The 26,775-nt window shown below is 43.7% G+C and overlaps 4 protein-coding genes across 7 annotated transcripts; 2 read left to right on the plus strand and 2 right to left on the minus strand.

Annotated features, from left to right (window-relative positions):
* Positions 1-1,740: 1,740 nt before the first annotated feature.
* Positions 1,741-15,779, minus strand: cetn4 (centrin 4). Of its 2 annotated transcripts, none has more exons than XM_069169426.1 (5): positions 15,697-15,779; positions 3,223-3,378; positions 2,967-3,095; positions 2,685-2,822; positions 1,741-2,053 (listed from the first exon to the last, which is right to left on the minus strand). In XM_069169426.1, the coding sequence occupies exons 1-5, from the start codon at positions 15,724-15,726 to the stop codon at positions 1,964-1,966; spliced, it is 543 nt and encodes a 180-aa protein (XP_069025527.1). In that variant the 5' UTR covers positions 15,727-15,779; the 3' UTR covers positions 1,741-1,963. The 2 variants fall into 2 exon arrangements, with proteins under 2 accessions (XP_069025527.1, XP_069025528.1); XM_069169427.1 differs by lacking the exon at positions 15,697-15,779 and adding an exon at positions 3,607-3,690.
* bbs12 (Bardet-Biedl syndrome 12) lies at positions 3,902-9,535 on the plus strand. The gene is made up of 2 exons (XM_069169421.1): positions 3,902-3,953; positions 4,532-9,535. The coding sequence occupies exon 2, from the start codon at positions 4,546-4,548 to the stop codon at positions 6,370-6,372; it is 1,827 nt and encodes a 608-aa protein (XP_069025522.1). The 5' UTR covers positions 3,902-3,953; positions 4,532-4,545; the 3' UTR covers positions 6,373-9,535.
* Positions 8,083-17,203, plus strand: fgf2 (fibroblast growth factor 2). The gene is made up of 3 exons (XM_069169428.1): positions 8,083-9,959; positions 12,511-12,614; positions 16,804-17,203. Exons 1-3 carry the CDS (start codon positions 9,782-9,784, stop codon positions 16,987-16,989), a joined length of 468 nt encoding a protein of 155 aa, XP_069025529.1. The 5' UTR covers positions 8,083-9,781; the 3' UTR covers positions 16,990-17,203.
* nudt6 (nudix (nucleoside diphosphate linked moiety X)-type motif 6) lies at positions 15,770-26,726 on the minus strand. Of its 3 annotated transcripts, none has more exons than XM_069169424.1 (6): positions 26,504-26,726; positions 25,575-25,778; positions 22,938-22,993; positions 19,494-19,548; positions 18,099-18,510; positions 15,770-15,857 (listed from the first exon to the last, which is right to left on the minus strand). In XM_069169424.1, the coding sequence occupies exons 1-5, from the start codon at positions 26,724-26,726 to the stop codon at positions 18,116-18,118; spliced, it is 933 nt and encodes a 310-aa protein (XP_069025525.1). In that variant the 3' UTR covers positions 15,770-15,857; positions 18,099-18,115. The 3 variants fall into 3 exon arrangements, with proteins under 3 accessions (XP_069025525.1, XP_069025526.1, XP_069025524.1); XM_069169425.1 differs by lacking the exon at positions 15,770-15,857 and adding an exon at positions 16,139-16,210; XM_069169423.1 differs by lacking the exon at positions 15,770-15,857 and having other exon boundaries at positions 16,365-18,510.
* Positions 26,727-26,775: the final 49 nt, after the last annotated feature.

The raw sequence follows: 26,775 nt of genomic DNA on the forward strand, positions 1-26,775 counted from the left end.
ACACCTACTCGTCCAAATGTAGGTTGCTCCGTGCAAATGAAGCGCCCTCGGGCCTTTCATGCAGCTAATAAAGCGGTGACTGTAGTTCAGGTTTTTTGGTTTTTTTTTGTGGTGGCTTTAATGCTGCACAGCCATTGTGAGAAATAATAATTAAAAAAAAATTGGATGACTATAAATGGACCCAGAACCATTTTAAACTGGTACGTAGTGTTAAATCTGTTAAAACGTTTGCCCGAATGCAACTTTGACAGTGTTTGACAGTGTCCCGCCCCCGGACTAACTCCAAACTAAAATAAATGTTTCCACGGTAACACCCCGTGGGACCAGCCGACAAAAGGGGATCATAATTTGTGGTTTGGTGATGACATTATTGACCGAACGAAGATAAGAGAAACACCTTTTTTTTTCCGTTGGAAATTGACTGCAGTCGCTGTTTTTTTTTTTTTCTGTATCGTTACAGTCGTCACTGATTTTTTTTTTTTTCCAGACAAATATCCTGTTGTAACTGTCGAACTCTTTCGAACGGTTTTCTGTGCGAAACATTAATTTACCCAGAATTCATAGCAAATTAGCCCTAGTTTAGATAATAGAGAGCTGAACCACTTTGTAAATTTAGACGTGGAACTAAACTCTTAGTTCGACATAAGCTGAAGTCGAAGTCCGTCTATCTGAAGGTGGGCGGCCCGATTTGGGGCCGGCGGTCCAAGTTTGGCTCCTCAACTTCTTTAATTTGCGAAATCTGAAAAAAATCAACACACTTCACTGCTTTATTTCAGCTCTCGCCCGGTGCGCGGTGTCCTTTGAACTGCGAGAAGGTGGATGGATTTGAGTCATAGGGGCACACGTGAAGCGAGTGTCTGAAGTGCACTGGCCTTTTGATTTGGCTCATCTGTATCAGTTCCCAGTTTCGGCTCGACAGCTGAACAAAACACAAAGCAATCCGGAGAACTTCCCATATTCTGCCACTTCAATCTGACGCAAAGGGGACGCAGCCGTCTCCACCGAAAACAAAAAAAGCTGAAACATCTTCACGGCTGTTGAACTGTTGCATGCGGTGCAGAATCTCTTCTTGTATCTCTCTGTGAACTCAAACATTTTTCTTGTGGAGACTTGTTTTTTGTTTGTTTTTGTGTTTTTTTTTTCATAAACTGGATATCTCACCTCGGGAGAAAAAAAAAAAAAAAAAAAAAAAAAAAGTTTCATATTTTCCACCTGATGTTCCCTCGCCGTCTAGAACAGGTTATCACGACTTTCACAATCAGTTTGCAAGCATCCTCAAAATAATAGACGGCCGTCTGACGGGTCGGAAAAACACGTCACTGCAGTATCCTGTTTATTTTGCAGAGGTTCGTGTGTTTTGGCCAAAACCAGACTTCCGCCGTTTATTACAATTAATCATCAGGAGCTTCTTTCCTTTAAGACTTTTTAACAGAATATGCAAGTAATATGTAGGCATCCTCTTCAGATGACAGCTCAAAGGGTGAAGTGAGAGTGACTGCAATCGAGTTACTCATCTCCACTTCACGATTTTAATTTCTGTCTACAGTAACATGATTCGGGTTAGTCAACATCCACTTAGTCATATGACTTTCACTGTCTGCGGGACCATCGGTTGGCAGGATGCACTGCAGCGGTCTCGCAAGTGTACCGAAATCAGCTTCACTGAAATTCTCAAAACCATAGTCTTTGTTTTTTTTTTTTTTTTAAGGTTAACGAAGAAAGTAACAGACAAAATCGACGTATGATGAAATATATTTATTTGTCTTGCATTGTAGAAAAATCTGCAAAGATAAAAGAGTATGTTAAAATATTTATTTACAAACAGAACTAGTCACAACAACAAAAAAAAGAAAAAGGAAAGAAGCTACTGTAGAAACTGTTTCTGAGAGCGTCGGATGTGAATGTTGGAAAAAAAAAAGAAAAAAGAAAAAGGTCCAGACTCTTTTAAACAGACTCGGCGGGTTCAGTAAAGATTTGTCTTCTTCATTATCCGCAAGAACTCCTGCTCGTTGACCTCGCCGTCTCCGTCTCGGTCCGCCTCGTCGATCATTTCCTAAAAGGATTTAAAAAACAAAAACAAAAACAAAAAACCCACGATGAGATCAAATGAATCGAGGGCGACAGACTGGAAAAAAAAGAAAAGTTACTCGTTAATTAATAACCACCGTCGATGCTATTTTAACATCAAATGTGAGAACATGACCGCGTGAGAGGAATCGAGAGAAACGCAGACTTTTTCAGTTGTAAATTTAACATTTGATGAACCTCTTACTCAACGCAGTTGTGGGGAACTCGCACCTATTATTAGTTCCCGTTGTTATTTGTGTGTCAGAACTGTTGCACGTCTCAGCTTGCGAGTGAAAAACATTTTCCAGCTTCCTACGATGTCTTTTGTGCTGCTGATTGTGAGTGTTTAAATCACCAGTTCGACTCTGCTCGATAATAAATTCTAGAAATCATCCGCCAGTTTTTTTTTTAATCTTTTTTTTTTTATATATATCTGTAAAAACAGGTCGTACCTCCAGGTGTGCCCGAGTACTGTATGTACACCTGACTGCCAAATACCCTAAAACTAAAAAAAATACGTGCAACAGAGTTCCTCTTTACGATCAGTGAAAGCAGTCTGAGAAAGAAAGTTTATAGAAAAATAAAGTTGAATGTTTAGGTTGAGATTGTCAGGATACCTGCAGCTCTTCGTCCGTGAGGTTTTCACCGAGCTCTTTGGCGACTCTCTTCAGGTTCTTGAAGGAGATTCTCCCCGTGCCGTCGTCGTCAAACAGCCGAAAGGCCTTGATGATTTCTTCTTTGGAGTCCTTTTCGCTCTGTTGAACGTCAGCCGGGACAAACGGCGATTAATGCCCTCCGTCGTTGCGCATTTCCGTTTCACCAAAACTCTGAACTTCACCGTCACGGGTTTTAAAATCAAAACGGTTTCAGGGGACAACGTCGCCCGCGACAACACTCACCATTTTCAGCGTCATTATACTGAGAAAGTCATCGAAGTTGATCAACCCCGAGCCCTCTTTATCGATGTCTGCGATCATCTTCTTGATTTCTTCTTTCTTTGGTTCAAAGCCCAGAGCTCTCATGGCGACCTGCGGGGGCGCCAGATGTGACTGATGTGATAATATCAGGGGGGGGGCATTTCTCAATCCGTGTACACTTCATCAACACAAAATGGGGTTTTGATCCGAAAGCATGGTTGAAACCAGGGAACCAAACCTTCAGCTCCTTCACGTCGATGGTTCCCGCGCCGTCCGAGTCGAAGAGGTCGAAAGCTTCTCGGATTTCCTGCTTCTGCTCCTCGGTCAGCTCGACTTTTTGAGCGGTCTTCTTCCTCTGGCTGGACGAGGGAGCTGGTTTGCGGTAACTTGAAGCCTGGAGAAACAACAACAACAACAACAACAACATATTTAAACCCGGTAAACCGCGAAGGATCACAACCCGTCCGTTAACTGCCGCGCTAACGAGCTTCCACCAGACCAAACAAAACAAAAACAAGTTTTCAGGGTGAAATAAACGACTTTTAACTGCACGATCCGACAGCATCCTGACAAACGTCACCGAACAAGACACCTCACGCTGGATATTTATGGAAAGATTTACCATTTTAGTGCGATTCAGACCGGGAAAGCTTCAATGTTGTGTTTGATGATCGGATGTCAACAAAGCAGGCAGCAACGGCTGAAGTGTTTTTTTTTTTTTTTTTAATGTTGACTGACAACGGCGACAGCCAATAGAGAGCGCGGAAACACCGCGGCGGAGCGCATTAGCCAATCGCAAGAAAGGATTAGGCGGCGCTGTTACGGTTTCCGCCAATCGTTGAAACGGTTTCTTGTCGCCGAGCAACCAGCAAAACAAAGCGCATGCGCACTTGCTAAATGTTTGAGCATACACAAGCTGGGGGTATAAAGAGCGACATCATTCAAGCCGTGCGCTGAAATACGTTAAAGGTAATCTACTTTTTTTGTGAATATATAAAGTTTGTGTTGCAGCGCCGTCTTTTGGAAGCACGTTGCGTCTTTTCTTTCTTCGGAACCACAGTTATCTCCTGAAGACGTTAGCTCGTTAGCTTAGCTTGCAGGTTTTCTTGCAAGTGGAGATGCAGGTTAGTTTGGACACGTGTCGAGCAGCTGTGTCGACGTTGACCACCCTGCACTTCAAGTGCACTTATACAAGTCCTGCCTTCAATCCTGACGGTGCACAAGTAATACGAGCTGAATTGACCCTGTCAGAATGTTTTCCTTTTATATTGTTGAATTAAAAAAAAAAAACAAAGCAGCTTTAACATGTTGCATCGTGCCATAGTGTTTTTTTTAAATTTTTTTTTATAATTGCCTTTAATTTCTGTTGCATTCACCTCAGAAATATAACAGAAGCACCATAAAATACAACAGAGCACCATCAGTTTTTGAAGTCAAGTCGTAGCTTGCGAGCGTCTACGCTTACTTACTAGTTTATAACAGAATTTTTTTTTTTTTATTTGGTAAAAAAACACGAGCGAACTCAAAACGTTTCTCTCGCAACTCAGGAAACCTTGGCGCGATGCCGGACAGCGCGGTTCTCGACCGTCGACAACACGTCGGGCTGCAGAAGCTCTCGGCGCTGGCGGGAATCTCGCGCTCCTCTTTGGGCCCCGAGAAAAAGTTCAAGTTCGTCCGAGACGAGGCGAGCGGCGAGTCGGCCCTCGCCGGCTCGTGTTTCCGCGTCGTCGAGAGCCTGGAGCTCACCTGCGCCGTGGGCCAGCTGGTCCGCGAGACCGTCCGGGCCCACCACGAGGTCTACCGCACCGGGTCGGGGTGCCTGCTGTTCCTGGCGGGAGCGTGGAGCCGCGCCGCCCTGGACTGCCTCCGCGGGGGGATGTCGGTCGCGAGCGTAATCTCGGCCATGTCCGAAGGGATGGACGCCTGCGTGGACGTTTGCGGGAGGTGCGCCGTTTCCACCGAGGGCCCGGGCGCGTCGGAGAGGCCCGTCGCCGGGCGGGGGACGGCCGAAGTCGATCGGGAGACTTTAAACGTGAAAGAGCGAAGGAAGGTAAAGCTAAGCCGACATTTTTGTAACTCCGAGTCTGAAGATGTCTCCGAAGCGGCTCGTCGCTCGACGCTCCCGGACGTCATCGCGCGCGCGGCCCGGGGTTTGAGCCACGGCCGCGACGACGCCATGAAATTAGTCGTCGAAGCCGTTCGAACGCAGTCGCAAACTAACCGGCGAGACGTCGGCTCCTTCACGTTTGACATTGCTGAAGTGGTGACCCGCGTGCTGCCCGGTTTACCGGAGGACCGGGCGTGCGTCGTGCCCGGCTTCGTCGTTCTTCTATCCGACGAACGGGCCTCGGTGGCTCGGCGCCTCGAAGGACAACGGCTGAAGGTCGCGCTCATTAGCGGAGATTTATCGGAGACGTACCGCCACCTCGGCTTCAGCAGGCCGGCGGGTTTACGGCGCGTCCGCGACCGCCCCGGTTTGTCGGGCGGAGAGGACGAATGGACGGAAAAGGTCGCCAGGCTTCTGCTGCGCCTGCAGGTGAAGCTGCTGCTGGTCGGCGGGCTCGCCTGCGAGAGAGCGACGCGGCGCTGCTGCGGCCACCGGATACTCGTGGTGGAAAAAGTGCCCGCTCCCGTTTTGAGGGCGTTCGCGGATTCGACCGGCGCCGTCCCGGTGAGCTACGCCTCGCAGTTGACCGAGCGCTGCGTCGGTGCCGGGGCGACGCTTTCGATCCGGAGGGACCTCGGCGGCCACGGGAGGGAGTCCGTCGTCGCGGCCGCGAGCGTTTCCGCCGGTGACGGCGGCCGGCTGGTCACGGCGATCCTCACGAGCTGCGTCCGCGGCAAGCTGCAGACTCTGGAGGACCAGTTTTGGGCCTGCGCTCATCGTTTGCACCGCGCGCTGAAAGACGGCGTCGTCCTGCCCGGAGCCGGAGGGACGGAAATGCTTTGCGTTCATCGCCTGCAGCGGCGAGCGGAGAATTTGAAGGACGGCTTCCGACAAACCGAAACGGAGACGGCGGCGGACCGCTGCAGGAGCGAGGTGTTGCAGCTCATGGCGGACGGTTTGATAGATTACGTTTCCACCGTGATGGTCAACACGGGGAGGTTTTCAAAAGTCGAAGCCAGGACCGCCGTGAGCCGACGACTGCGGAGCCCCGACGGACATCCCGGCGTCGCCGCCGGCTTCTCGCAACTTTTCTCCGGAGGCGAAGACGAGGACGGCGGCGTTTCCGCGGCGGCGGAAATCTACGATAATCTGAGTGTGAAGCAGGAAGCGTGGAGGAAAGCCTTGGATCTGGTTTTCCTCGTCTTGCAGACCGATGCGGAAATCATCACGGGCGTGGACCCAAAAACTGCTTCCGAACAGGACAATCTGACGCTGTTATGATCTTGGTTTAGTTATTAAGTGAAGGAAAATGTTTATTTAGACTGCAAATGTGTTGTGAAATCTGATCTTTCACGAGTGGGACAAAGCAACGCTTTGTTCAAGTCCTCTGCGACCTCTTTTTCTACCACATGGGGGCGACATATTCATTTCAATAGATGTGACAGAATGAGAACCGAATCTTGGAAAACCGACATTAAAGAATGTGTTCAGAATAGTGATGTTTTTAAATAACTTGGTCCTCGTGAAACTTTATTCTCTCAGGAAATTCCTTCAAAATTAAGTTTACTTGTTGGGATTACGAGCCAAGCCTCGTCTCACCTGGCATTATTAGCTGCACGTAACCTTGCACACGCCTTGTCTTGGTCCACAGGTCAGCCAGAGGAAAAATTTTAAAAAAACGGCACGTCCCAAACCACAATTAGGTTTTCCTCCCTTTCTATAGTGCCAGTTTATTCCCCGTAGCCTTGGTACACTTCCTTCATGATATTTGCCTCCATGCTTTCATTATGTGTCGACAGTCTGGCTCGCACTGTTCAACATTGGACACCGACGCTGGTTGCACGCCAGCTGCGGTGATTTTAATGACTTTTCTGTGTCATAATGGTGGATGGAGAAAGAACGCCTCCAGACAGAGTTCATGTTTTTGGTTTAGTCATATTAGCTCTTGTCCTTTTAAATCAACAACCAACCCTCTGGAGGGAATTTCAGAAACTTTGTTTTGTTGGCATTTCCCCTCCTCGATGATCATTGAAAGGTCACATGAATATTAAAACTGAGCCACTCTGACCGTTGTGGTCATCACAGCACTTCCGTGCGTGAAGTTCAGCTTTTTTTTGGGCTGAATTTACAATACTTTCAAATGTGAATAAAATATACCCATCAATCGAATACCTTTTAATCAGCCCGAGAAACTGTTAAATATGAATTCAAACTCGGTGGAAAAATCGAGAACTACCCCCGAAACCAATGGCTCACCTGAAAGTGAAGCGCATACTTGGTTATCTCGAGAATTTTCCTGGCACGCTGCTTTGTATTTCAGAGGTGTCAGTGTCAGCGACACGTGAGACCTTCCACTTCCTCTTGAGATCAGAAAGAGCTTCTAGTCGCATTCTAAAAATAGTTCGGTGAATTGAAAAGTTTCTTCTTTTTTTTTTTAACAGCGGATCCGTAACGGCGTTGACTCAGGCGTCGCTCGGCGGCGGTGTGGGAGCGAGAGGGCAGGGTGTGATGTGATGTAACAAAACACCCAAAAAAAAAAAAAAAAAACCTGAGAGGGAAATTTGAAATGGTAAAAGTCTGAGTGACGCATCCGAGAGTTCAGGCTGAGTCCAACTTTTACCGCCTGCTCCGCGGTTCGTTGGCAGATTTACTGCACAAAGTTATAAATTGTTCAATTTTTAGCCGAGTTGGTCCAGTTTCATTGGAGTATTAATTTGAGGTCATTTCTATGGAGCTCATTTCCTGCCAAAACCTAAAATGCGATATATTTCTGCGATTGTGCTGAAGATTTTCTCTGGCTGTCCTGAGTTGTTTGACCTCCACAGCAGCAGGTGGCGCTGTGAGTCAATAAGATTGCGCCAAAGGTCACATATTTTAGGGAGTTTCTTTTTTGGGATATATATATATATTTTTTTTTTTTTTTGGTACTTGTAAGACATCATGTATTTGTGTTTGACGCAGGATGTTATAGAAATCGTTGCGTGCGCGGCGCTCTAGTTGCGCTTCACTCGGTAATGCATTTCATTTACTTGCGTCTTACTGGACTGCGGAGTCACAAAAGGCCGCAGTGAAGTCTCGCACTAACAGGTAAGCAGTCACCTTCTCTTTCCACATGATTCTAGATATTATATTTATTTGTGAGCCACAGCATTTTTAGCCCATCCTGCATAGTCATTGTGAGCGAAGTCTGCATTGTTTTAACCATAAATTTACTTCAAAAGAAGAAGAGATGTTTTTTTTTTTCAAGGAGCATTTAGACCAATGAACACTTGACATCGCCGAGGCCCATAAATCTAATTATAAAAATGTAATGCGTACGTGTGTGAAATGCGACGCCTCAATTTCAGCCTGGCTCTAATTACAAAGACCTCGACAAGCATTTCACACTCTTTGTAGTCCGCTGGCTGTTTCGTGGAATAGAAATTCTTGAAAAAGAAAAAGTATATTTGGGAATTTAGGAACAAGAATTGGCTAAAAAAAAAAATATTGTCGCATTGCTGAAATATTTGCAAGTATAATACAGTAAGTAGCATGAAAACCTGAAGCTCTGTGATGGAAAAGGTCAAACGGGCTCCGGACGGCGTACGAGTACTTCTGTTTCGACCTGTGCAGAACTACACGGGCGTGAACGGGTTTCGGTAATGATACTTTACTTGGAAATAACCCGTGAATTCAGCGATAACGTGACGTCGGATCCCCTGGGATGTGGGCAACGTTTTCCTTTTAAAAATCGCTCCCTGGTTTCGCCTGCTGTTTTCATCTCCGCCTGCTCACATTGTTGTTTCAGGTGAAAACCACTGAATGGATCACTTAACAAGCTTTTCTGTTCACGTCTCTCTCTCTCTTTTTTTTTTTCTTTCTTCTTGCCCCTGAAACAGGCTGGATGAATGAAAACACTGGTTCTGTTCACATGACTGCTGCTGCTGCTCTCTGAAAGGTCCCGGTGCCGCAGTCCAAGCTGCACACCCCCCTCCTTCCTCACCCTCCTCTCCCAAACTTCGCCTGGGTTGGTTGGGCAGATCAGCGAGCATTAGTGGGCGTGAGTGTGTGTGTGTGTGTGGTTGTGGTTGTGTAAGTGTGTGTGTGTGTGGTTGTGTGTGTGTGTGTGTGTGCTGGTGCTCCCAGGGCGCATGCGAACTGAGGCCTAAAGGGGAAAGCCTTGCGCACAGATCTAAGCCAGCTGCCCTGCTTTAAACACTACGCTGCAAGGCGAGAGTGGGAGAGCGAGCGGGAAACCTGCATGCATCTCCCTCCTCCCTCCTCCCACCTCCTCCCCCTCATCCCCCCCCCCTTCCCCACCAGTAAGCAGGAGAAGCAGCTGCCAGCTCTACAAAGCCGAAGATCAGCTGCTACAAGTGTTCGATTTGACGCGTGCTATGAGGTAGGAGCTCGAAGGGAAGTCGGTCTGCTTCAGACTCTCAGGATTCAAGGCGGGGAGTAAGAGGAGGTGGCGGTGGCGGCGGCGGCGGCTCGGTGCCCCACGAGAGAGGGGCCTGCTGAAGCAACAACAAAACAAAAAAAACTGACCCCTGAGGTTAAGTCGGAATCAGTTCGTGTGGAGGTCTGCAGAGGGAGGAGGGGACACGCCGAGCAGTTCGGTGGGAGGTGGGAGGCCACGGCGAGGCTCCTGCACTGCTCAAAGAAGGAGACGAAGCAGTTGCCAGGAAGCGGGGAAAAGGAGAAGGAGGAGATGGCCACGGGAGAAATCACAACACTTCCCTCTACACCTGAAGACGGCGGCAGCGGCAGCTTCCCTCCCGGGAGCTTCAAGGACCCCAAAAGGCTGTACTGCAAAAATGGGGGCTTCTTCTTGAGGATAAAGTCGGACGGGGGAGTGGATGGGATCCGGGAGAAAAACGACCCCCACAGTAAGTACTTCCAGTCTTCTTGCCTTTTTTTTTTTTTTTTGCACGAGGACACAAAGCTTCCTTATGTTCATTTTTTTAATATCCTGGAGGAACGATGTGAATTTTCCAGCTCCCTGAGGTTTGTTCTCCACTTATTAACTCCGAGACCAAAGCGTGTTTTGCTTCTGGAAAAGTAAAATAACTTCTGAAGAACACACCTCAAATGTATTCTTCATCACTGGGAACTCTGATAGAAAATGCATGATGGTTTGTAAAACAATTTTTTTTTGAGTAAATTTAGATCACCATGCTGAGTCAGAGGCGTTCACACTGATGTCACCGAAAGCAACACGACGAGGAGTTTAAAAGGCAGAAATGACCCCGAAAAATGTACCGTAGCACCACTTAATCAATATTTAATCGAAGGAGTTTTAGGCCTTTTTGTTTTTGTTTTTTTCTGTCTATTTTTTTAAGTTGGCAGAAACATACTTACTTGGTCATGTACAACTGTGATACCCCTCAGTGTCCCTGATTACTTTTTAAGTTTCACCGGTGAGTCGTGTTAAGTTTTTCCTTTGAAAAAAAAAACAAAAACAACAACCACACGCTTGAAAGTGCGCTGCCCGAGATCCAGTGTGACATTTGAAGCATGTGTGCCCAAACAAATGCCCGAAGGAAACAGTTCAAGGAGCTATTTTTAGAAGAATTCAATTACCTTTCACTTAAGACGTGTTCGTGAAAACATCCCCCCCCCCCGAGAGGTTAAAACCTTTTTGAGTTTAGTTCGTCCCGTTTCTCTGGATATGAGTCATAAAACTGGAATCAGTATTATTATTATTATTTTTTTTTTTGTATTCTTTTCACCAGAAATACTTTTAAACCGTAATTATGAGCTGAGCTGAGCTTCATGAATGGATCCTTGTGTTGAGACTGTGACAGACCCGCCAGCTCTTCCAAACATACCTGCCAGTCAGAATCGGAAACGTTACCCGATATGTCCAATATGTGCCGATAAACAGCAGACGGGACCCCTCGCCATCACGTTTTTGTTACACATCCAACAACTTTCTGAAGCCTCGACGTTGACGCAAACTTGCATCATCGATCACCCGGGACAGTTGCTGATGAGAGCCGCCGGAGGACACGCCAGAAGATCCTGTAGTCACGATCCACGTAGCGAACACCGAATTATACATTCAACGTTTTAGGGAAGAAGAACGTGTCTTTGATGTGTGACGTGAGTCATCCGGGCGGTCATTTTAACTGCAGACAGATGCGTGTCTCTCCGAAAGTCTTTATGTGGATTTATTCTGGGGGATTTTACCTTTACAGAGCCCCCCCCCCCACCCCACCCCTCTCCTCCGAACGGGACCTGATGTTTGTTATAAACCAAGACACAATTTGTGTAATTCAAAGGTAATTCATTTTGATTTGAACCCGTTTTGATTTTCACCTGGATTTTTCCCATAAAATGACTGTATGATATGAAAGGTGGCCTCCCAGCAAATCACAGACAATTCTCTCTTATCTATTACTTCATGGACCTTTTTTAGCCTCTTTTATACTTTTTGTTTTGGTCTTACAGCAAAATCCAAATCATTATGTAACGCGTGTTTGATTTTATACTACTTGCTTTATGGTCATGATTGGCACACACAAACAAAACGGGTGTTATAAAATGCAATTTTAATTTTGTTTACAGTCCGTTGGTCCTCTCAATGTTTTTTTTTCTCTGCTAGCATGTCGCTGTTTTCGGCAAACAATCTCTGACAAACCAACTTTTACTGCCAACTTAAAGAGCTGAAACTAAAGCCTGATATTTCTCTCTAATTTCTCTCTTGATCACGAGTAATTAATGCTAATTTAATACTTTACTAACAATACTTCTGTCTTTGACCAACAACAACAACAAAAAAACCTAAGGTAGAATTTGTTTGCAATCCAAAAAAATGTTGTTCCTCGTCCGTTTATTTTTACTTACTAACTTGATTTTTGACGACATTGTGAGAGATTTGATGTTGAAACTGTTTTTTTTACGCTTGCATAAAAAGGCAAAAAAGTACCTTCATGTGTTAAGTGGCTAATTTACATGTTAGCTGTATTATAAAGCAGTCTGACTTTGTGGACTCTGTGTGTGAGGTGCTGCCCCCTAGTGGCCTGAAATCTAGGATTGCAGCTTTAAAACACCAGTTATTCACTCTGTGATTTTAATTTTTTTTTTTTTTTTTTTTTTAGCCCTGTTTGCTTTCAGAACAGTTTCCTTTGATTTGCTCCATAAAACAACTCAACAAATTTGGACTCCCCCAGATTTTCCTCCGACAGTCTTTGTTGTCAAACGTTGAAGCCACCTTCCTCCTGATGCCGGCTCTGCTATGTCCTCTAATAGTGCCAGATATATATATATCAAATTCAACACTTATATAATTACTAATTCATTGTGATTTAGAGTTTTAATAGAGGATGTTTGTCTTTATGAAACACAGCAGTGCCTCTTTTCCCGCCAAAAATCGAACGACAAAATGCTTTTCTGTCTTTACCGACGTCGGATCGACTCTCGTCTGTTTGTCTGCAGTAAAGCTTCAGCTCCAGGCGACCTCGGTCGGCGAGGTGCTCATCAAAGGGGTTTCTGCCAACCGATATCTGGCGATGAACCGAGACGGGCGGCTGTTCACAGCGGTGAGTGGATCGAAAAGTTACACCGGTTCTCCTCTGTGGAAGATTTAGTGATTCTGTTCAAAATGCCCATATCGAGTATATTTGAAGTACATTTACTGCACTTGTGCAGTGTACTAAAGTACAAATTTTAGGTATCGGAACATTTTTTCATTTCCATTTTATGTAACTTTATATTTCCACTCCACCACATCTCGGAGACAGATAATGTACATTTTACTCCACATTTGATCATTTAAAATCAGAATTTTTGTTTTTATATATGTATATACAGTGGTGTGAAAAAGTGTTTGTCCCCTTCCTGATTTCCAATTTTTTTTTGCATGTCTGTTACACTTAAATGTTTCAGATCATCAAACAAATTTAAATATTAGTCAAAGATAACTCAAGTAAACACAAAATGCAGTTTTTAAATGAAGGTTTTTATTATTAAGGGAAAAATAAAATCCAAACCCACATGGCCCTGTGTGAAAAAGTGTTTGTCCCCTCCTGTTAAAACATAACTTAACTGTGGTTTATCACACCTGAGTTCAATTTCTCGAGCCACACCCAGGCCTGATTACTGCCACACCTGTTCTCAATCAAGAAATCACTTAAATAGGACCTGCCTGACAAAGTGAAGTAGACCAAAAGATCCTCAAAAGCTAGACATCATGCTGAGATCCAAAGAAATTCAGGAACAAATGAGAAAGAAAGTAATTGAGATCTATCAGTCTGGAAAAGGTTCTAAAGCCATTTCTAAAGTTTTGGGACTCCAGAGAACCACAGTGAGAGCCATTATCCACAAATGGAGAAAACATGGAACAGTGGTGAACCTTCCCAGGAGTGTCCGGCCGACCAAAATTACCCCAAGAGCGCAGCGACAACTCATCCGAGAGGTCACAAAAGACCCCACGACAACATCCAAAGAACTACAGGCCTCACTTGCCTCAGTTAAGGTCAGTGTTCATGACTCCACCATAAGAAAGAGACCGGGCAAAAATGGCTGCATGGCAGAGTTCCAAGACAAAAACCACCGCTGAGCAAAAAGAACATTAAGACTCGTCTCATTTTTGCCAGAAAACATCTTGATGATCCCCAAGACTTTTGGGAAAATACTCTGTGGACTGATGAGACAAAAGTTGAACTTTTTGGAAGGTGTGTGTCCCGTTACATCTGGTGTAAAAGTAACACCGCATTTCAGAACAAGAATCTCATACCAACAGTAAAATATGGTGGTGGTAGTGTGATGGTCTGGGGCTGTTCTGCTGCTTCAGGACCTGGAAGACTTGCTGTGATAAATGGAACCATGAATTCTACTGTCTACCAAAACATCCTGAAGGAGAACGTCCGGCCATCTGTTCGTGACCTCAAGCTGAAGCCAACTTGGGTTCTGCAGCAGGATGATGATCCAAAACACACCAGCAAGTTCACCTCTGAATGGCTGAAGAGAAACAAAATGAAGACTTTGGAGTGGCCTCGTCAAAGTCCTGACCTGAATCCTATTGAGATGCTGTAGCATGACCTTAAAAAGGTGGTTGGTGCTGGAAAACCCTCCAATGTGGCTGAATTACAACAACTCTGTCAAGATGAGTGGGTCAACATCCCTCCACAGCTGGAAAAGATTCATTGGAAGTTATAGCAAACGCTTGATTGCAGTTGTTGCTGCTGAGGGCGGCCCAACCAGTTATTAGGTTTATGGGGCAAACACTTTTTCACACAAGGCCATGTGGGTTTGGATTGTTTTTTTCTCCCTTAATAATAAAAACCTTCATTTAAAAACTGCATTTTGTGTTTACTTGTTATCTTTGACTAATATTTAAATTTGTTTGATGATCTGAAACATTTAAGTGTGACAAACATGCAAAAAAAATAAGAAATCAGGAAGGGGGCAAACACTTTTTCACACTACTTTATGTAAACTAAAGGAATAAATGTTACTTTATGGGTTGAGAAAATTCCCCTACCTCTTAAGATACATAAACGACTGAAAAACACACTTGGATCATCGTTACAAAGCCAAAAACAGGCTTGATGCATTACTGGAGATTAAACTACCCTGTAAAATTATTAAAATGAGCTCAAACATGAATAACGACAGCCGTGAAATGCACATTAGTGCAGCAGTAAACGTCACAATAATATAATAGATAGGAAACATTATTTACTGCATCGCGGAAACTTTTGCTTTTAGATAATTCATGTAAATTATTATAAAACTTATTTAAGTAAGGCTTCGAATGCAGAACTTTTAATCCCCGTGGAGTATTTCCAGTGTGGTATTTGTACTTTTACTCCAGTTCAGATCTGAACACTTCTTCCACCTCTGTACGTCTATCATTTCATAATGAAAGAGTTTTTAAAGTACTGATCCGTAGCGAACAGGCCGGGCCGAGCCGAGCGGAGCCGAGCGGAGCGCTCCGTCTCAAGCAGCGTTTAGTGCTGCCGTGTTTTGGAAACCAAATATTTACCAGCAGCCTGACAAGAAATCCTCCCCGACTAAAATAAAAATAATGAGGTCGACAAGCCTATGTGACGGGACGTCCGACGGGAATATTCAAAATGAAAAAGGAGGCCGCAGTTAGTCAGACCCATATCAAAATGAATCTTCATATCTTGGAAAGATGCATCGTCATCAATAAGCTATATGAACTAAAAGTCCAGGGATGAGCAACAGCAAAAAAAACAAAAAAAAATGTTTAGTGTCCAGACACGTTCTGGTTGTTTTGACTAATTTGGGTCGAAGTGAGACAACTCGCTGGGATCCAATCGGTTGAGCCGCTAGTTGTTCTTTCCATCCTCGCCAAGTCGCCGTGGGCAACGCAGTCAAGACACTCGAGTCGCATTACGACTTCAGTCCAGACCGGTGTCGGAGCAAAAACAAAAACACCAGATGTGAGAAGATGAAGTCTTTTTGGCTTCATGAAAAAGTGACGGTTAACCAGAGACGGTGGGGTTTTTAATTTGTAAAATTGAAGAACTTCGACAGTTCAGGGAAACAGAAACGACAAGAGCCGAGCATCTATTATTACTTCCTTTCTGAACTTTTGCAAAAACAGAACTTCCGAACATCGTTTAATATTTAAACGGGAACTAATAAGATTACCGGCTGCTGTTCGTAGTCGGTGTGAATCATCCCCGACGTCGTGGCTCCCGGCAGCGCTGGAAGAGTTGATGTGGTTTGGTGGTCTGAAAGGCCTCGTAATTGGTAGGAAGCATTTCCTCCTAATGAGAAGCTTCAGCGAGGAGCCGCCACCCGGGGCGTCGCTAGAAAATCGTAAAGAAAACAAACCACCTGTTGGTTAATTCTCTTCATATTACAAAAAATGAAAAGTGAATTAGATCTCGACTGATTCATTCTGACTCGTGTTAATAACAAATATTGATCAAAAGCCGATACGTACACTTCTTCTGCTTGGGAAGATCTGCACACGTTTGGACTCATTTTTCTATATTTATACGACAAGTTCAGATAAAAAATATTTGATGTGAATTTGAAATGGGAAAGTCAACGGCGGCAACTTCTCTGAATGATCGTCATCTTCTGCCCGCGCTCGGTTGGTCAAATTCAAAGTCTGTCTTTTGATTGGCGGCTTCATTTTGTTCGGATTTCATTGAAGCTGCAAAAATACAGTAAAATACAAAAATGATGTACCTGGTAAGGAATGGTTTCCTTTTAAAAAAAGAAAAGAAAAAGGGAGGGGGTTTAATTACCGTCGCACACAAAGCAGAAGTTCCTCTAAACCAACAGTCTCCTTCAAAATAAAGATGGCATTTTATTATGGGGTGTTTTATGAGGTCATTTAATTTATCATACGATTACAGAATTACAAACTCTTGTCTGACAAAACATATCAAACAAATTCAATCCCCCAAAAAAAGAAATCATCCAAACAAAGAACTGCACTTCAAGTAACCGTGTTGATTTTACACCGAAAATCATGGACATAAACAGGATGTGAAAGGTTTGAAGCCTTTTAGAAAACAACTTAGAAGTAAATAACCTAATGGATAACTTGTAAATAAAGTCCTAGTTTCACAGTTTTCTTACATTTCCACAGCTTGTGAGCCGGTTTAGGTTTAATCGGACGGCGGGAAGTCACACGAGCCTCTTTTGTTGTTGTTGTTGTTGTTTTGTAACTAAAAAGACGACAAATTGAATCATTAAACTTCACTGACGTGTTACTTCTCTGCGTCCGTTTTCTCTCTCCAGAGACGAGCGACCGACGAATGCTACTTCATCGAGCGGCTCGAGAGCAACAACTACAACACCTACCGCTCCAGGAAGTACCCCAACATGTACGTGGCGCTGAAGCGGACCGGCCAGTACAAGTCCGGGAGCAAAACCAGCCCGGGACAGAAGGCCATTCTCTTCCTCCCCATGTCTGCCAAGAGCTAATCCGGGATCCGACCCAAAGATCCTGAAGTCTTCGTTGTAAAACGAGGAGGGAGAAGATGTGAACGGCAATGAAGACGGCGTTGCATCAACGTTGCCCAAAATAGCTGTGATGCTCCTTTTAAGTTTATATTTTATTTTATTTTATTTTTTTTTTTTAAATCCTTAACACGTCTGCTATCACTCAGCTTTTTTTTTTCTTTTTTTTTTTTTTTTTACTCCTCACGTTCAAACCCCGGCTTTTTAAAAAAATTTTTTACTGTCAATCAAGCGACTGCTACGCGAGAGCCCGCCGGAGCCCCCGCTGCCTTGCTCAAGTGCACCTCAGCTGAACGCTGCAGTTTAACTGCATGTTTTTGTAAAAAAAAAAAAAAAAGAAAGAAAGAAAGAAAAAAGCAGTCGTGCGTGAACATTTTGTGATTCCAGCGTGGACTTGAGCTCGAGAGCACGCGACGAAATCCGGTGTCAAACTCTGGAGATTTTCAACACAGACACTTCAAATGCTCAAACGAGTGAAGTCGGGTCGGTTTCCTTTGATGCACGCCGGGTTTTGCACCTTCGACTCGTCACCCCCGGAGTCAGACTGGCGCCGCTGCCGATCAAAGTGACGTGATTCGGAGGACTTGGTCGTGAAGGTTTGGCCTTTTGTTTGGCAAAATAACAAGTGAGCACACTAAACAAACTAAAACTAAAACCCGAGCGCTACTTATAGTTTCACAAATCTAATTCAGCCCGATGGACGTGCACCAAGTTTCCGAGCTTGTTTTTGGTTTCCTGAAAAACCTTCTGCGAGGAAGTCCACGTAAAAAAATAATATATTTGCATACTAGCCACGAGCATTGGTTTCTGCGAAGAGAGTGGTTAGCCAGTTAGCGAGCTAATAATGAACTAAACTCAACACTGATTAATGAATCGTTTGTTTACAAATCATTAATGCAAACAGATTTCATGAGTCCCTTTAAAAAAAAAAAAAAAAAAACAGTTTCCAGCCAAAAGTGTTGAATTAACCGTATAAAACTGCAGTTTTTGCGAGTACCGTCGTGGTTTGTAGAAACCCCTCCCAAAAAAAAACAGTCAATGTGCTTGTGGTTCAGAACCCGTCATAAATGCACCTTTTAAATACGCCGACTTATTCGGCCGTCGATGACTTCAGCGCGTCGGGGAGCTGCCTGTGGTACAGCTGGTAGAACATCCCCGAGTAGACGGCGGGCAGCTCCTCCACGGGGAGGTCGATCCGGTGGAAGCCGCGCTCCAGGCCGTAGAGCAGCAGCCGGGCGAGGCGGGCGGTGACGGGCGTGGTCTCGTCGGTCCCGGCCAGCTCGCCGAGGCGCAGCCACTCGCAGCGCAGGCACTCCTGCCTGCAGAAGTCGATCTCGTGGGTGAGCGGGCTCAGCCGGCACACGATGTACATGTCCGACGCGCCGAAGGCGCCCGGGTGGTCGTGCTGCTGCCGGACGCTGAGCAGAGATCGGAACTCGGAGCGGACGCCGGTTTCCTCGAGCACTTCGCGGACGGCGGTGGCACCTGGGCGGAGATTCGGTTAGCGTTTACACGAGGAGGCGTTTCAAAAAGATCCCCGACGGGAAGGAATTTTTATTTTTTTATTTTCCCTCATTGGTAGCACCTTGCAAGAATGACTTTTAGATGTTGGGGTGGTGGTGGTGGTGGGGGGGGGGACATATATATATATATATATATATATATATATATATATATATATATATATTTTGGTAAAGACAAACATTCAACGCTGCTTTTTTGGTGGGGTGGGGAGGGTGGGAGGGGGGGTTGAATATCATTTTAAAGCTGCTTTTCAAAAAAATGTTAAAGGAGAACTAGAATTAGCATTTATATCGTGTCTTATTTTGTACGGTTCAAATGAATGTATACGTATCAATTTCAAGTTCGAGGTGCGATTGGGGAGAAAAAAAAACAACAACAACAACAAAAAAAACGCTCGGAAACTGTTCCTGTTGCACGTGAACGGTGTGCAGCACGGTGACGCGCGCGGAGCGGGAGGAAGCTGGAGCTCTCCCGAGCGAGTCTTCCGAGTTACGTCGCTTCGTCAGCATCAGCTCCCGAGTTACGCAGGTTTTTTTTGGGGGGTTGTTTTTTTTTTTTTGTGATTTTTAAGCGTCGACATCGAGCGGAGAGCGCTGCGCGTGCCTTCTGAGACGTCTTGACGGTTGCCGTGGCAACACGTTGGGGGAAAAAAACAACAACGTACGTTTGTGAACGCAAATCGTCACTTATCGTCGCCTTTTTCAAAAATGCGTACGTAGCGGCGGTCGCAAAAACGCGCGTAACTCGGGGAGCCAACGTTGACCGAGAGACGTAACTCGGGGAAAGTTCCAGCTTCCTCCCACTCCGGGGGAGAAAATAAAACATATCTGAACTTTTTCCGATCTCCCGTCGTACGACACTAAACTCTAAGGATTTAGTTAGATGTACTGTATTAGGTTTTTATTTTTTTTTAATTTTCTTTGCTTTGTTGAGTGACAACTCACCGATATTTTCTCCTGGATCAGACAAACCACCGGGGAACTTCCACGCGTTCCTTGTCTGAAATCCGAGAGGCAAAAAAAAATAAAACACAAAAAAAAAACACAGGTACAATTTTTAACATGGCGTGCGATAGATGGCTGTAAAACGTAGAAAATACAGCAACATGTACACGCTGACGTCGTCTATCTTACTCTTGTACAACAATCTAAAGTCACTTAAACAAAAAAAGAGGTTGAAGTTGTTTTTTTGTTTCCTCTCTTGAAGTAAATGACAGTCGGTATTCAGAGGAAGTCTCCTCTCATTTTAGATTTTACTTTAGAGCCTCACTCTGGAGGCTTTTTTGTTTGTTTGTTTGCTGTTTTCCAAAACTGTTTCACCACTCATCATTGATATTTAATAACAGTATGCTGCTGGTTAAATTATGACGTCTGTGTGTGTGTATAGATATTTTTGTAGTTACTTAAAGAATGTCGTACGCTTCGCTTTTTTGTTTGTTTTGCAGATCCTCTCTTTGTGAGGACCACGAATGCACGACAGCATATATTTTCAAATAAAATACTATATATATATTTTTTTTTTTCTTCTTCTTCTTCTTTCAGGAGCTGTTTCTAAAAATGTTGCCGGTAGGAAGGAACAAATAAAATAAAAGAGATTTTTGTGTAACTCTAATCGTGGTTTTTCAAAGTGAAAAAAAAACGCCTCTTCGATCTGTCGAGAGCGTAATGTGAAAATAATCATCGTGTCTATTTTTCTCTTTGCTGGAAGAATGCCAAACCACATACGCAGAACTGTTCACGCCGAATCTGCGGGGAAATGACGCGTTAATGTTATCGGACGACGGTTAAATTACAGATGACATCATCCAGCTGGCTGACGGACGTCCACCGGGGATCCAGTAGGTCGTCTTTCTTTCTGCAGATTTGAGAGTTTCAGGAAGTTCGTAACCCTCCGTGAGGTCAGACACTCCCCCTTTTCTGCCAAAGTGTTATTAAGTCTGTTTCCAGTAAACGGCATTCATGGGGAGGAAGAAGAGGAGGAGGAGGAGGAGGAGGAGGAGGGATAAAACACTCCCTATTCTTCCAAGTCACCAACTGTTTCCCTTTTTCTGGACAAAAGCCATGAAGATATTTTATTTGTTGTGAAGACTCCCGACTGGGACGCTGTCACATGATGTGAACTGTATGATCCAGGTTTTATATTATAATATAAACTGTATAATCCAGGTTTTATATTATAATATAAACTATGATCCAGGTTTTATAATATAAACTGTATGATCCAGGTTTTATATTATAATATAAACTATGATCCAGGTTTTATATTATAATATAAACTATGATCCAGGTTTTATAATATAAACTGTATGATCCAGGTTTTATATTATAATATAAACTGTATGATCCAGGTTTTATATTATAATATAAACTATGATACAGGTTTTATAATATAAACTGTATGATTCAGGTTTTATAATATAAACTATGATCCAGGTTTTATAATACAAACTGTATGATCCATGTTTTATAATATAAACTGTATGATCCAGGTTTTATATTATAATATAAACTGTATGATCCAGGTTTTACAATATAAACTATGATACAGGTTTTATAATATAAACTGTATGATCCAGGTTTTATCATATAAACTGTATGATCCAGGTTTTATCATATAAACTGTATGATCCAGGTTTTATCATATAAACTGTATAATCCAGGTTTTTACACTCGCCATGTGTCTGTTCTCTACAGGAAGTCAGGGATTGAAGAAAAAATAAGAGGGAAGATTAATGTAAATGATTTTGCTCTTGTCAAGTTTATCCAAACAAAATGGATAGTTTAGTTTTTTTATTTTCAGAATTTCTTCATCTTGTGTACACATGTTGAAAAGTCTGACGTCAGAGCGGTAATCGTTTGTTAGGTGATTGAGGCGGTGATTATTTCTTTTATTTCCCAGCCAACGATTTAGAAATATTCTCAGCCTGTTTTTGTTTTTTTCCAGTTCACGGCTCGTCCGCGATGAACGATGCCCCCGTGCGTTCCCGTTGACGTTTGTGGATTAAAGCGGCTCTGATGCCGCTGAAGATTATTTTCATTATCTGCGAAGCATCTGAAATTGCCAAAAACATATTGGTACAAACCACATGGGCTCAAAGGACGTCGGCAGCGAGTCCCTGATCACCCGTCACTTGTTTAAACCGAGAGGTGTTCCTAATATTTTGTCCCCTCTTATTTAAATCATGTGTGTGTGTGTGTGTACTGTGAAATATTTGTTGTTTTCTTTTACTACAAACAGTGGAAGTTTTCTCCCCGCAGCCGGCCTCAAAATTTGTATTTGTGTTTCCTTTCCTCAGTGACTCCCAGCTTTGTATTTGTTTGTTTGTTTTGGATCCAATTCCTTTTTTTCTATCCTTTTTAATAAACTTCAGTGACTCCAGTACTCCAAAGTTCTCTACTTTATTGTTTTATTGTTTTGTTTTCTTTCTCCCACACGTGAAGTGTTTATTTTTTTTTAATCTTTTACCAGTTTTTTTTGTGTGTTTTTTGGACATTTATTTATCACACCGTGAGCTTAAACAAAAAAAAACACAAAAAAAAACAGCATCTGACCTGTTCATTCGACAAATATCAGAACGAACACGTCACCATTCACCGTCGAAGAGGAAGGATTTTATTGCTGCTCTGATTTATGAAACTAAATTCTTCACCTGATCGGTAGAACTTCTACCAAACTCTACTTTTTAAATCAATCAAGTTGCGTTACAACTTTCTGATACGAGCTTATTTGAAAAAAAAACTAAAACATAATCGGTGTCGTGAATTGCCGCGACCGCTTTTTCTTTTTTTTAAATTTTTTTTATTTCCGGCCTGAAACTTTCCTGCGACACGAACGAGCGCAGACGAGGTTTTTGAAAGGAGTTTTTGTCGGCTCCACAGCGGGACTCTTGTGAAACACGCTCGGTTTGTTTGTGCGCGTCTCGGCTGGTGTAAACAAGCCCGTGTGCTCTCGAGGTCGGCTGATGTTTAGCGGCGTCGATGTCGAGTGCGAGAGGAGATTTTTTTAAACCGCGTTCGGCTCAATGGAGGCCAAAACACCAGGCGCTGAACAAATAAAAACAAATCGCAGGCAAACGTGGAAACTGATGCTTCACTGGTTCATTTTGGGTTGTTTTTTTTTTAGGAAAGAGACGTTTAAACCAGACAAATATACGTTTACTGATGTATGAATGTATCCGGTATAATATAGTCGCTTTTAAAGTCCTAACTGAAAATAACTTGATTTTCCTTCAGTTTTTTTTTTTTTTTTTTTTAGATCTCGTCCATTACGTCATCTCATTGTTGCGTACATTCACAAATTTTTTTTTTATATCTTTGACTTGTGAAAATGATTACTGTGATGTGATGAATGTAACCGCGCTACGTTGAAACAACAGTCCCGCCGTGTACCTTGTTTCTGTCTTGGACCACGAGAACTTTTCCACTGGACTCGTCAACAACTGCGCCTGAAGAAACAACAACAAACAAAACAAAAATCAATCGGATATTAATTCAAAATGTTATGAAAGGTACTTGTGTCCCCGGTATATTAACTGATCCACACTTTGCACGTCAGTAGTTCCCGTAGGAACGATTTAAACAGCGAAGTTGCAGGCCGGAAAAAAACCAAAACAACGAGCTGAAAGACGCTTTGAAACTCCGCGGAGCGGACGGAGACACCTTTCACCCACAAGCGGTCATGTGATCCGTTGGAAACGTAAAAATATTGAGGATTTGATTGCTTCTTTAATATCAGCTTTAAAAAAAAATGTGAGTAATTATGACCGAACTATCTTCTTCAAACGACATAAATAAAAAAATACTAATTGCTACTAAAAAAAAACTGGAACAGAATTGTGACGCGTGAACTTGTGATTGAGCAAGACTGAAAGAAATACAGCTTCTGAAAATTTATTTACCCGGAAAAGGTCAAATTCTTTCGTTTTCTAGATCTAAACGGCGTCCGAGTGACTCAGCTGTTACTTGAGAACGATGTAGACGTCCCACTTCAGCATGTCAGGTTTTGTTGGTTTTTTTTCTCCCGTTTCACCTGATTAATTACGGCAAGTGGTGACTAAGAGAAGCAGCTATGTGCTGCTGCTGACAGTAGGAGGAGGAGGAGGAGGAGGGGGAGGAAGAGGAGGAGGAGGAGGGACCATCTGACCGAGCGGGAGGACGCAAGGCCTCCTCTTAAATGAATGTCACAGATGTGTAAAGAGGGATGGGTTCGTCTTTAAAGGCCTCCGCTTGGACGTCCGAGTGGAAATTGATGTCATCCCCCCCGATCCTGGTGCCATGAGGAGGGGGAGGAGGAGGAGGAGGAGGAGGGCCCGGTTTCTGCTCGGAGGAAGCTATCATTATGTAGCGCTCGGTCCAGGAAACAAAACGCTCATGAAGAAAATTCCAGTTTGAGACAAAAAAAAAAAAAGCCTAGAAGAAGTCATTGGAGAGGCGGGTGGGGGGGGGGGGGGGGGTAGTGAGAAACTGTTAATGACTTGAGGTTACAATTGGAGCCGCAGAAAAGTTTGATGTCTCTTCTTACTTCATGTTTCTGCTCCTGCTTTTTCCAGTAATTACAAGTTAAATTTTTTTCATGATATCTTTTTTGAATATCGTGAGGTCACCACGATTCTGATCTTGGAAACCTGACTAGTTTTTTTTTAGTTTTTTTTATTTATGTTGATGTACTGGAAGATACAGCGCAGCACATACAGTAGCTGAGGATTGAACTATAATACACCCCTTGCGATTCATAATAATACAAAATAAAAATGCAAATTTGTGCATATATAAGCCAAAATTAATGTGTTTATTTCCGACACTTCCTGGTCAACTTGAGAGGAAGTTTGCGTATGAACTCTGACCTCCTCTGATCCTGCTGATGGAGAGTATTAGTTGGAACTGACACCTTATTATTACTAATATTTGTACATGTATTGCCACCTCACATGCAGTATTTTCATATTCTGGCCACCTGCTGCGGGAAAAAAAAGCAAAAATCACTATATTTGACAACCTACAGCTGAATGTAGAGGTAACGTGCAGTACCACCGAGGGCCCCTAGGGGCTTGATCCGATAAACTTCTGGCTCCACCAGACTCCCATTCAAAAAAAGCATCAACTAGTCAGCAGTTCTGCAGTGATAGACATCTTAAAAATCTTTTTTTTTTTCTTTTAGGGTTACTGGCAAAAAAAAAACACCTAGAGAACCAAGCTGGAAAAAAAAAAAAAAAAACATAACTGGTGGTTAAAAATGTGACCTTGGCAGGTCGTCTGACATATTTGACTGGCATGTATGTGAAACTAATCAAGCAGCCAAGGACTGCACGCACGCACACACACACACACACACACACACACACACACACACACACACACACACACACACGGTAAGCATGTGTGTATTTCACATTCCTGACCTCAGTTTCATCACCGAGCCTCAGTTTCATTTTGATGCATTTAATTAAAAAAAATAAAAAGAAAAGGGGAGTTTCTGGGTCCGGATGTTCTGGACATGTTCTGACATGCTTTCCAGTGATTCTGCTCTTTGGGTATCAGCTGCACGCTGCCCTCTGCTGGATAATCATGACGTTAACACACCGGGAGGGGGGGGGGGGGGGGGGGGGGACAGAAACTCCTCCTGTTGTTGTTGTTGTTGTTGTTGACGCTCTTCTCTCTCCATTCACAGTCCACGATGAGGGAAGTTAATAACACACAACAAACTTTTATTTTTTGTTTGTTTTTGTTTGTTTGGTAAAGATGTTTAAAAAAGTTTCAACTTTGAAATCAAAAAGACTTAAAAAAAAAAAAAAAAAGTGGCGACAGAATCGAGTTTGCACTGATTTGTATGAAGAAATAAACGATGATGTCACTTTTTCATTGATGTTTGATGCTCAGAAATGAGAAATGAGACTTTCACGGTGATAAAAAAAACAAAAAACAAAAAAAAACTACTCGAATGCAATTTTGCAATTGAAATCTGCAAAATGTTTACGTACCTAGTTTACACAACAACAAAGATTTTTGAGTGACAGGAAAAATCTGTACCTGCCACTCCGACCTGGTGAGTGGCGAAGCCCGGCAGTCTGCTCTCCCCGTCCCCCAGCCAGAGCGCCAGCACGGCGTGGTCGCCTTTGGCGTGATGGAAGGCGAAGCCGTGAGCCGCGGCGGCGGCCGCGCATCGACTCAGCGAGATGGGAACCCGAAGCCACACGGCGACCTTCCCCTCCGCTTTCCACCGGACCAAAGAATCTGTGGAGGTCAGAGGTCAGAGGTCAGATCTCATCAAACGATGGGAGGGAGTGCACTCGGGCAAACGGGAAATACGTGGAGAGAGAGAGAGAGACTGGACATAATTGGACGATATGTGGTGATTTTTTTTTTTCTAATCAAATTTTTGGAAATCGTAGATATGAGGGAGTACAAAAAAAAAAAAAAAAATCCGATATATGGGACGATATTGTTTGTGCAAAAATATTGTATGCAGTATAAACTCACAATTTCGCAACACAATACCTCGAGCATCTCTTTCTGCATTATGTTCTGGATAAAAAAAAAGTTGTCTTATATGCCAATAAAAAAATGATCTGTCTGATATATCAGTTGGGCTCTTGTTGACCTTGTTAAAATTACAACACTGCCATCTGGTGGTCAGGGGTTGAAACTGTCTGATATTTTGCGTGTAAAGTACGGAATAAAAATGTCTACAGCTGTTCTGGAGAATCGATTCGGTAAACATAATATGGCCCTACACGAGCATGTTAATGTTTACACCCTTATTCAGTTAATTGCAGTCTGCAACCTGATCTTTGGATGCCACTACATCCACCACTGTACGCACATACGGTTATATTATGGAGACCGGTGATTGGTCAGCGGTCGGAGGAGGGAGGACGAGGCGGGGCAGGTGATTGGTTAAAAAAACAAAACAACAACAAACACATGACACAGCAGAATTCAGGACAATAACAACAAACCTCGCAGCAATTTGCTAAATGAACTTTCACTGACGTCCGCCGGCAGCCCGGCGTCGGCCAGGTTCACCGTCACGCCACCGAATCGGTCCACTTTACCGGTTAAAGCGCTGCCGGTGCCCCGCGCGCGCTCCGGCTGCGAGCGAGTCGCGGTGCACGAGAACGCGGGACGAAACCGTCCTCTCACCAACGGTAAAAGTCTGGAGACAAAGGCGCGGCCGGCCATGCTTTACGGTAACATGAGAAAACAACCGGTTAACGGGAGAGGACGTTCA

The sequence above is a fragment of the Embiotoca jacksoni genome, unplaced genomic scaffold (genome assembly GCF_022577435.1).
Source record: "Embiotoca jacksoni isolate LCO1_2020_lvr unplaced genomic scaffold, fEmbJac1.0.p SCAF_45, whole genome shotgun sequence".
Classification (NCBI taxonomy): Eukaryota; Metazoa; Chordata; class Actinopteri; family Embiotocidae; genus Embiotoca; species Embiotoca jacksoni.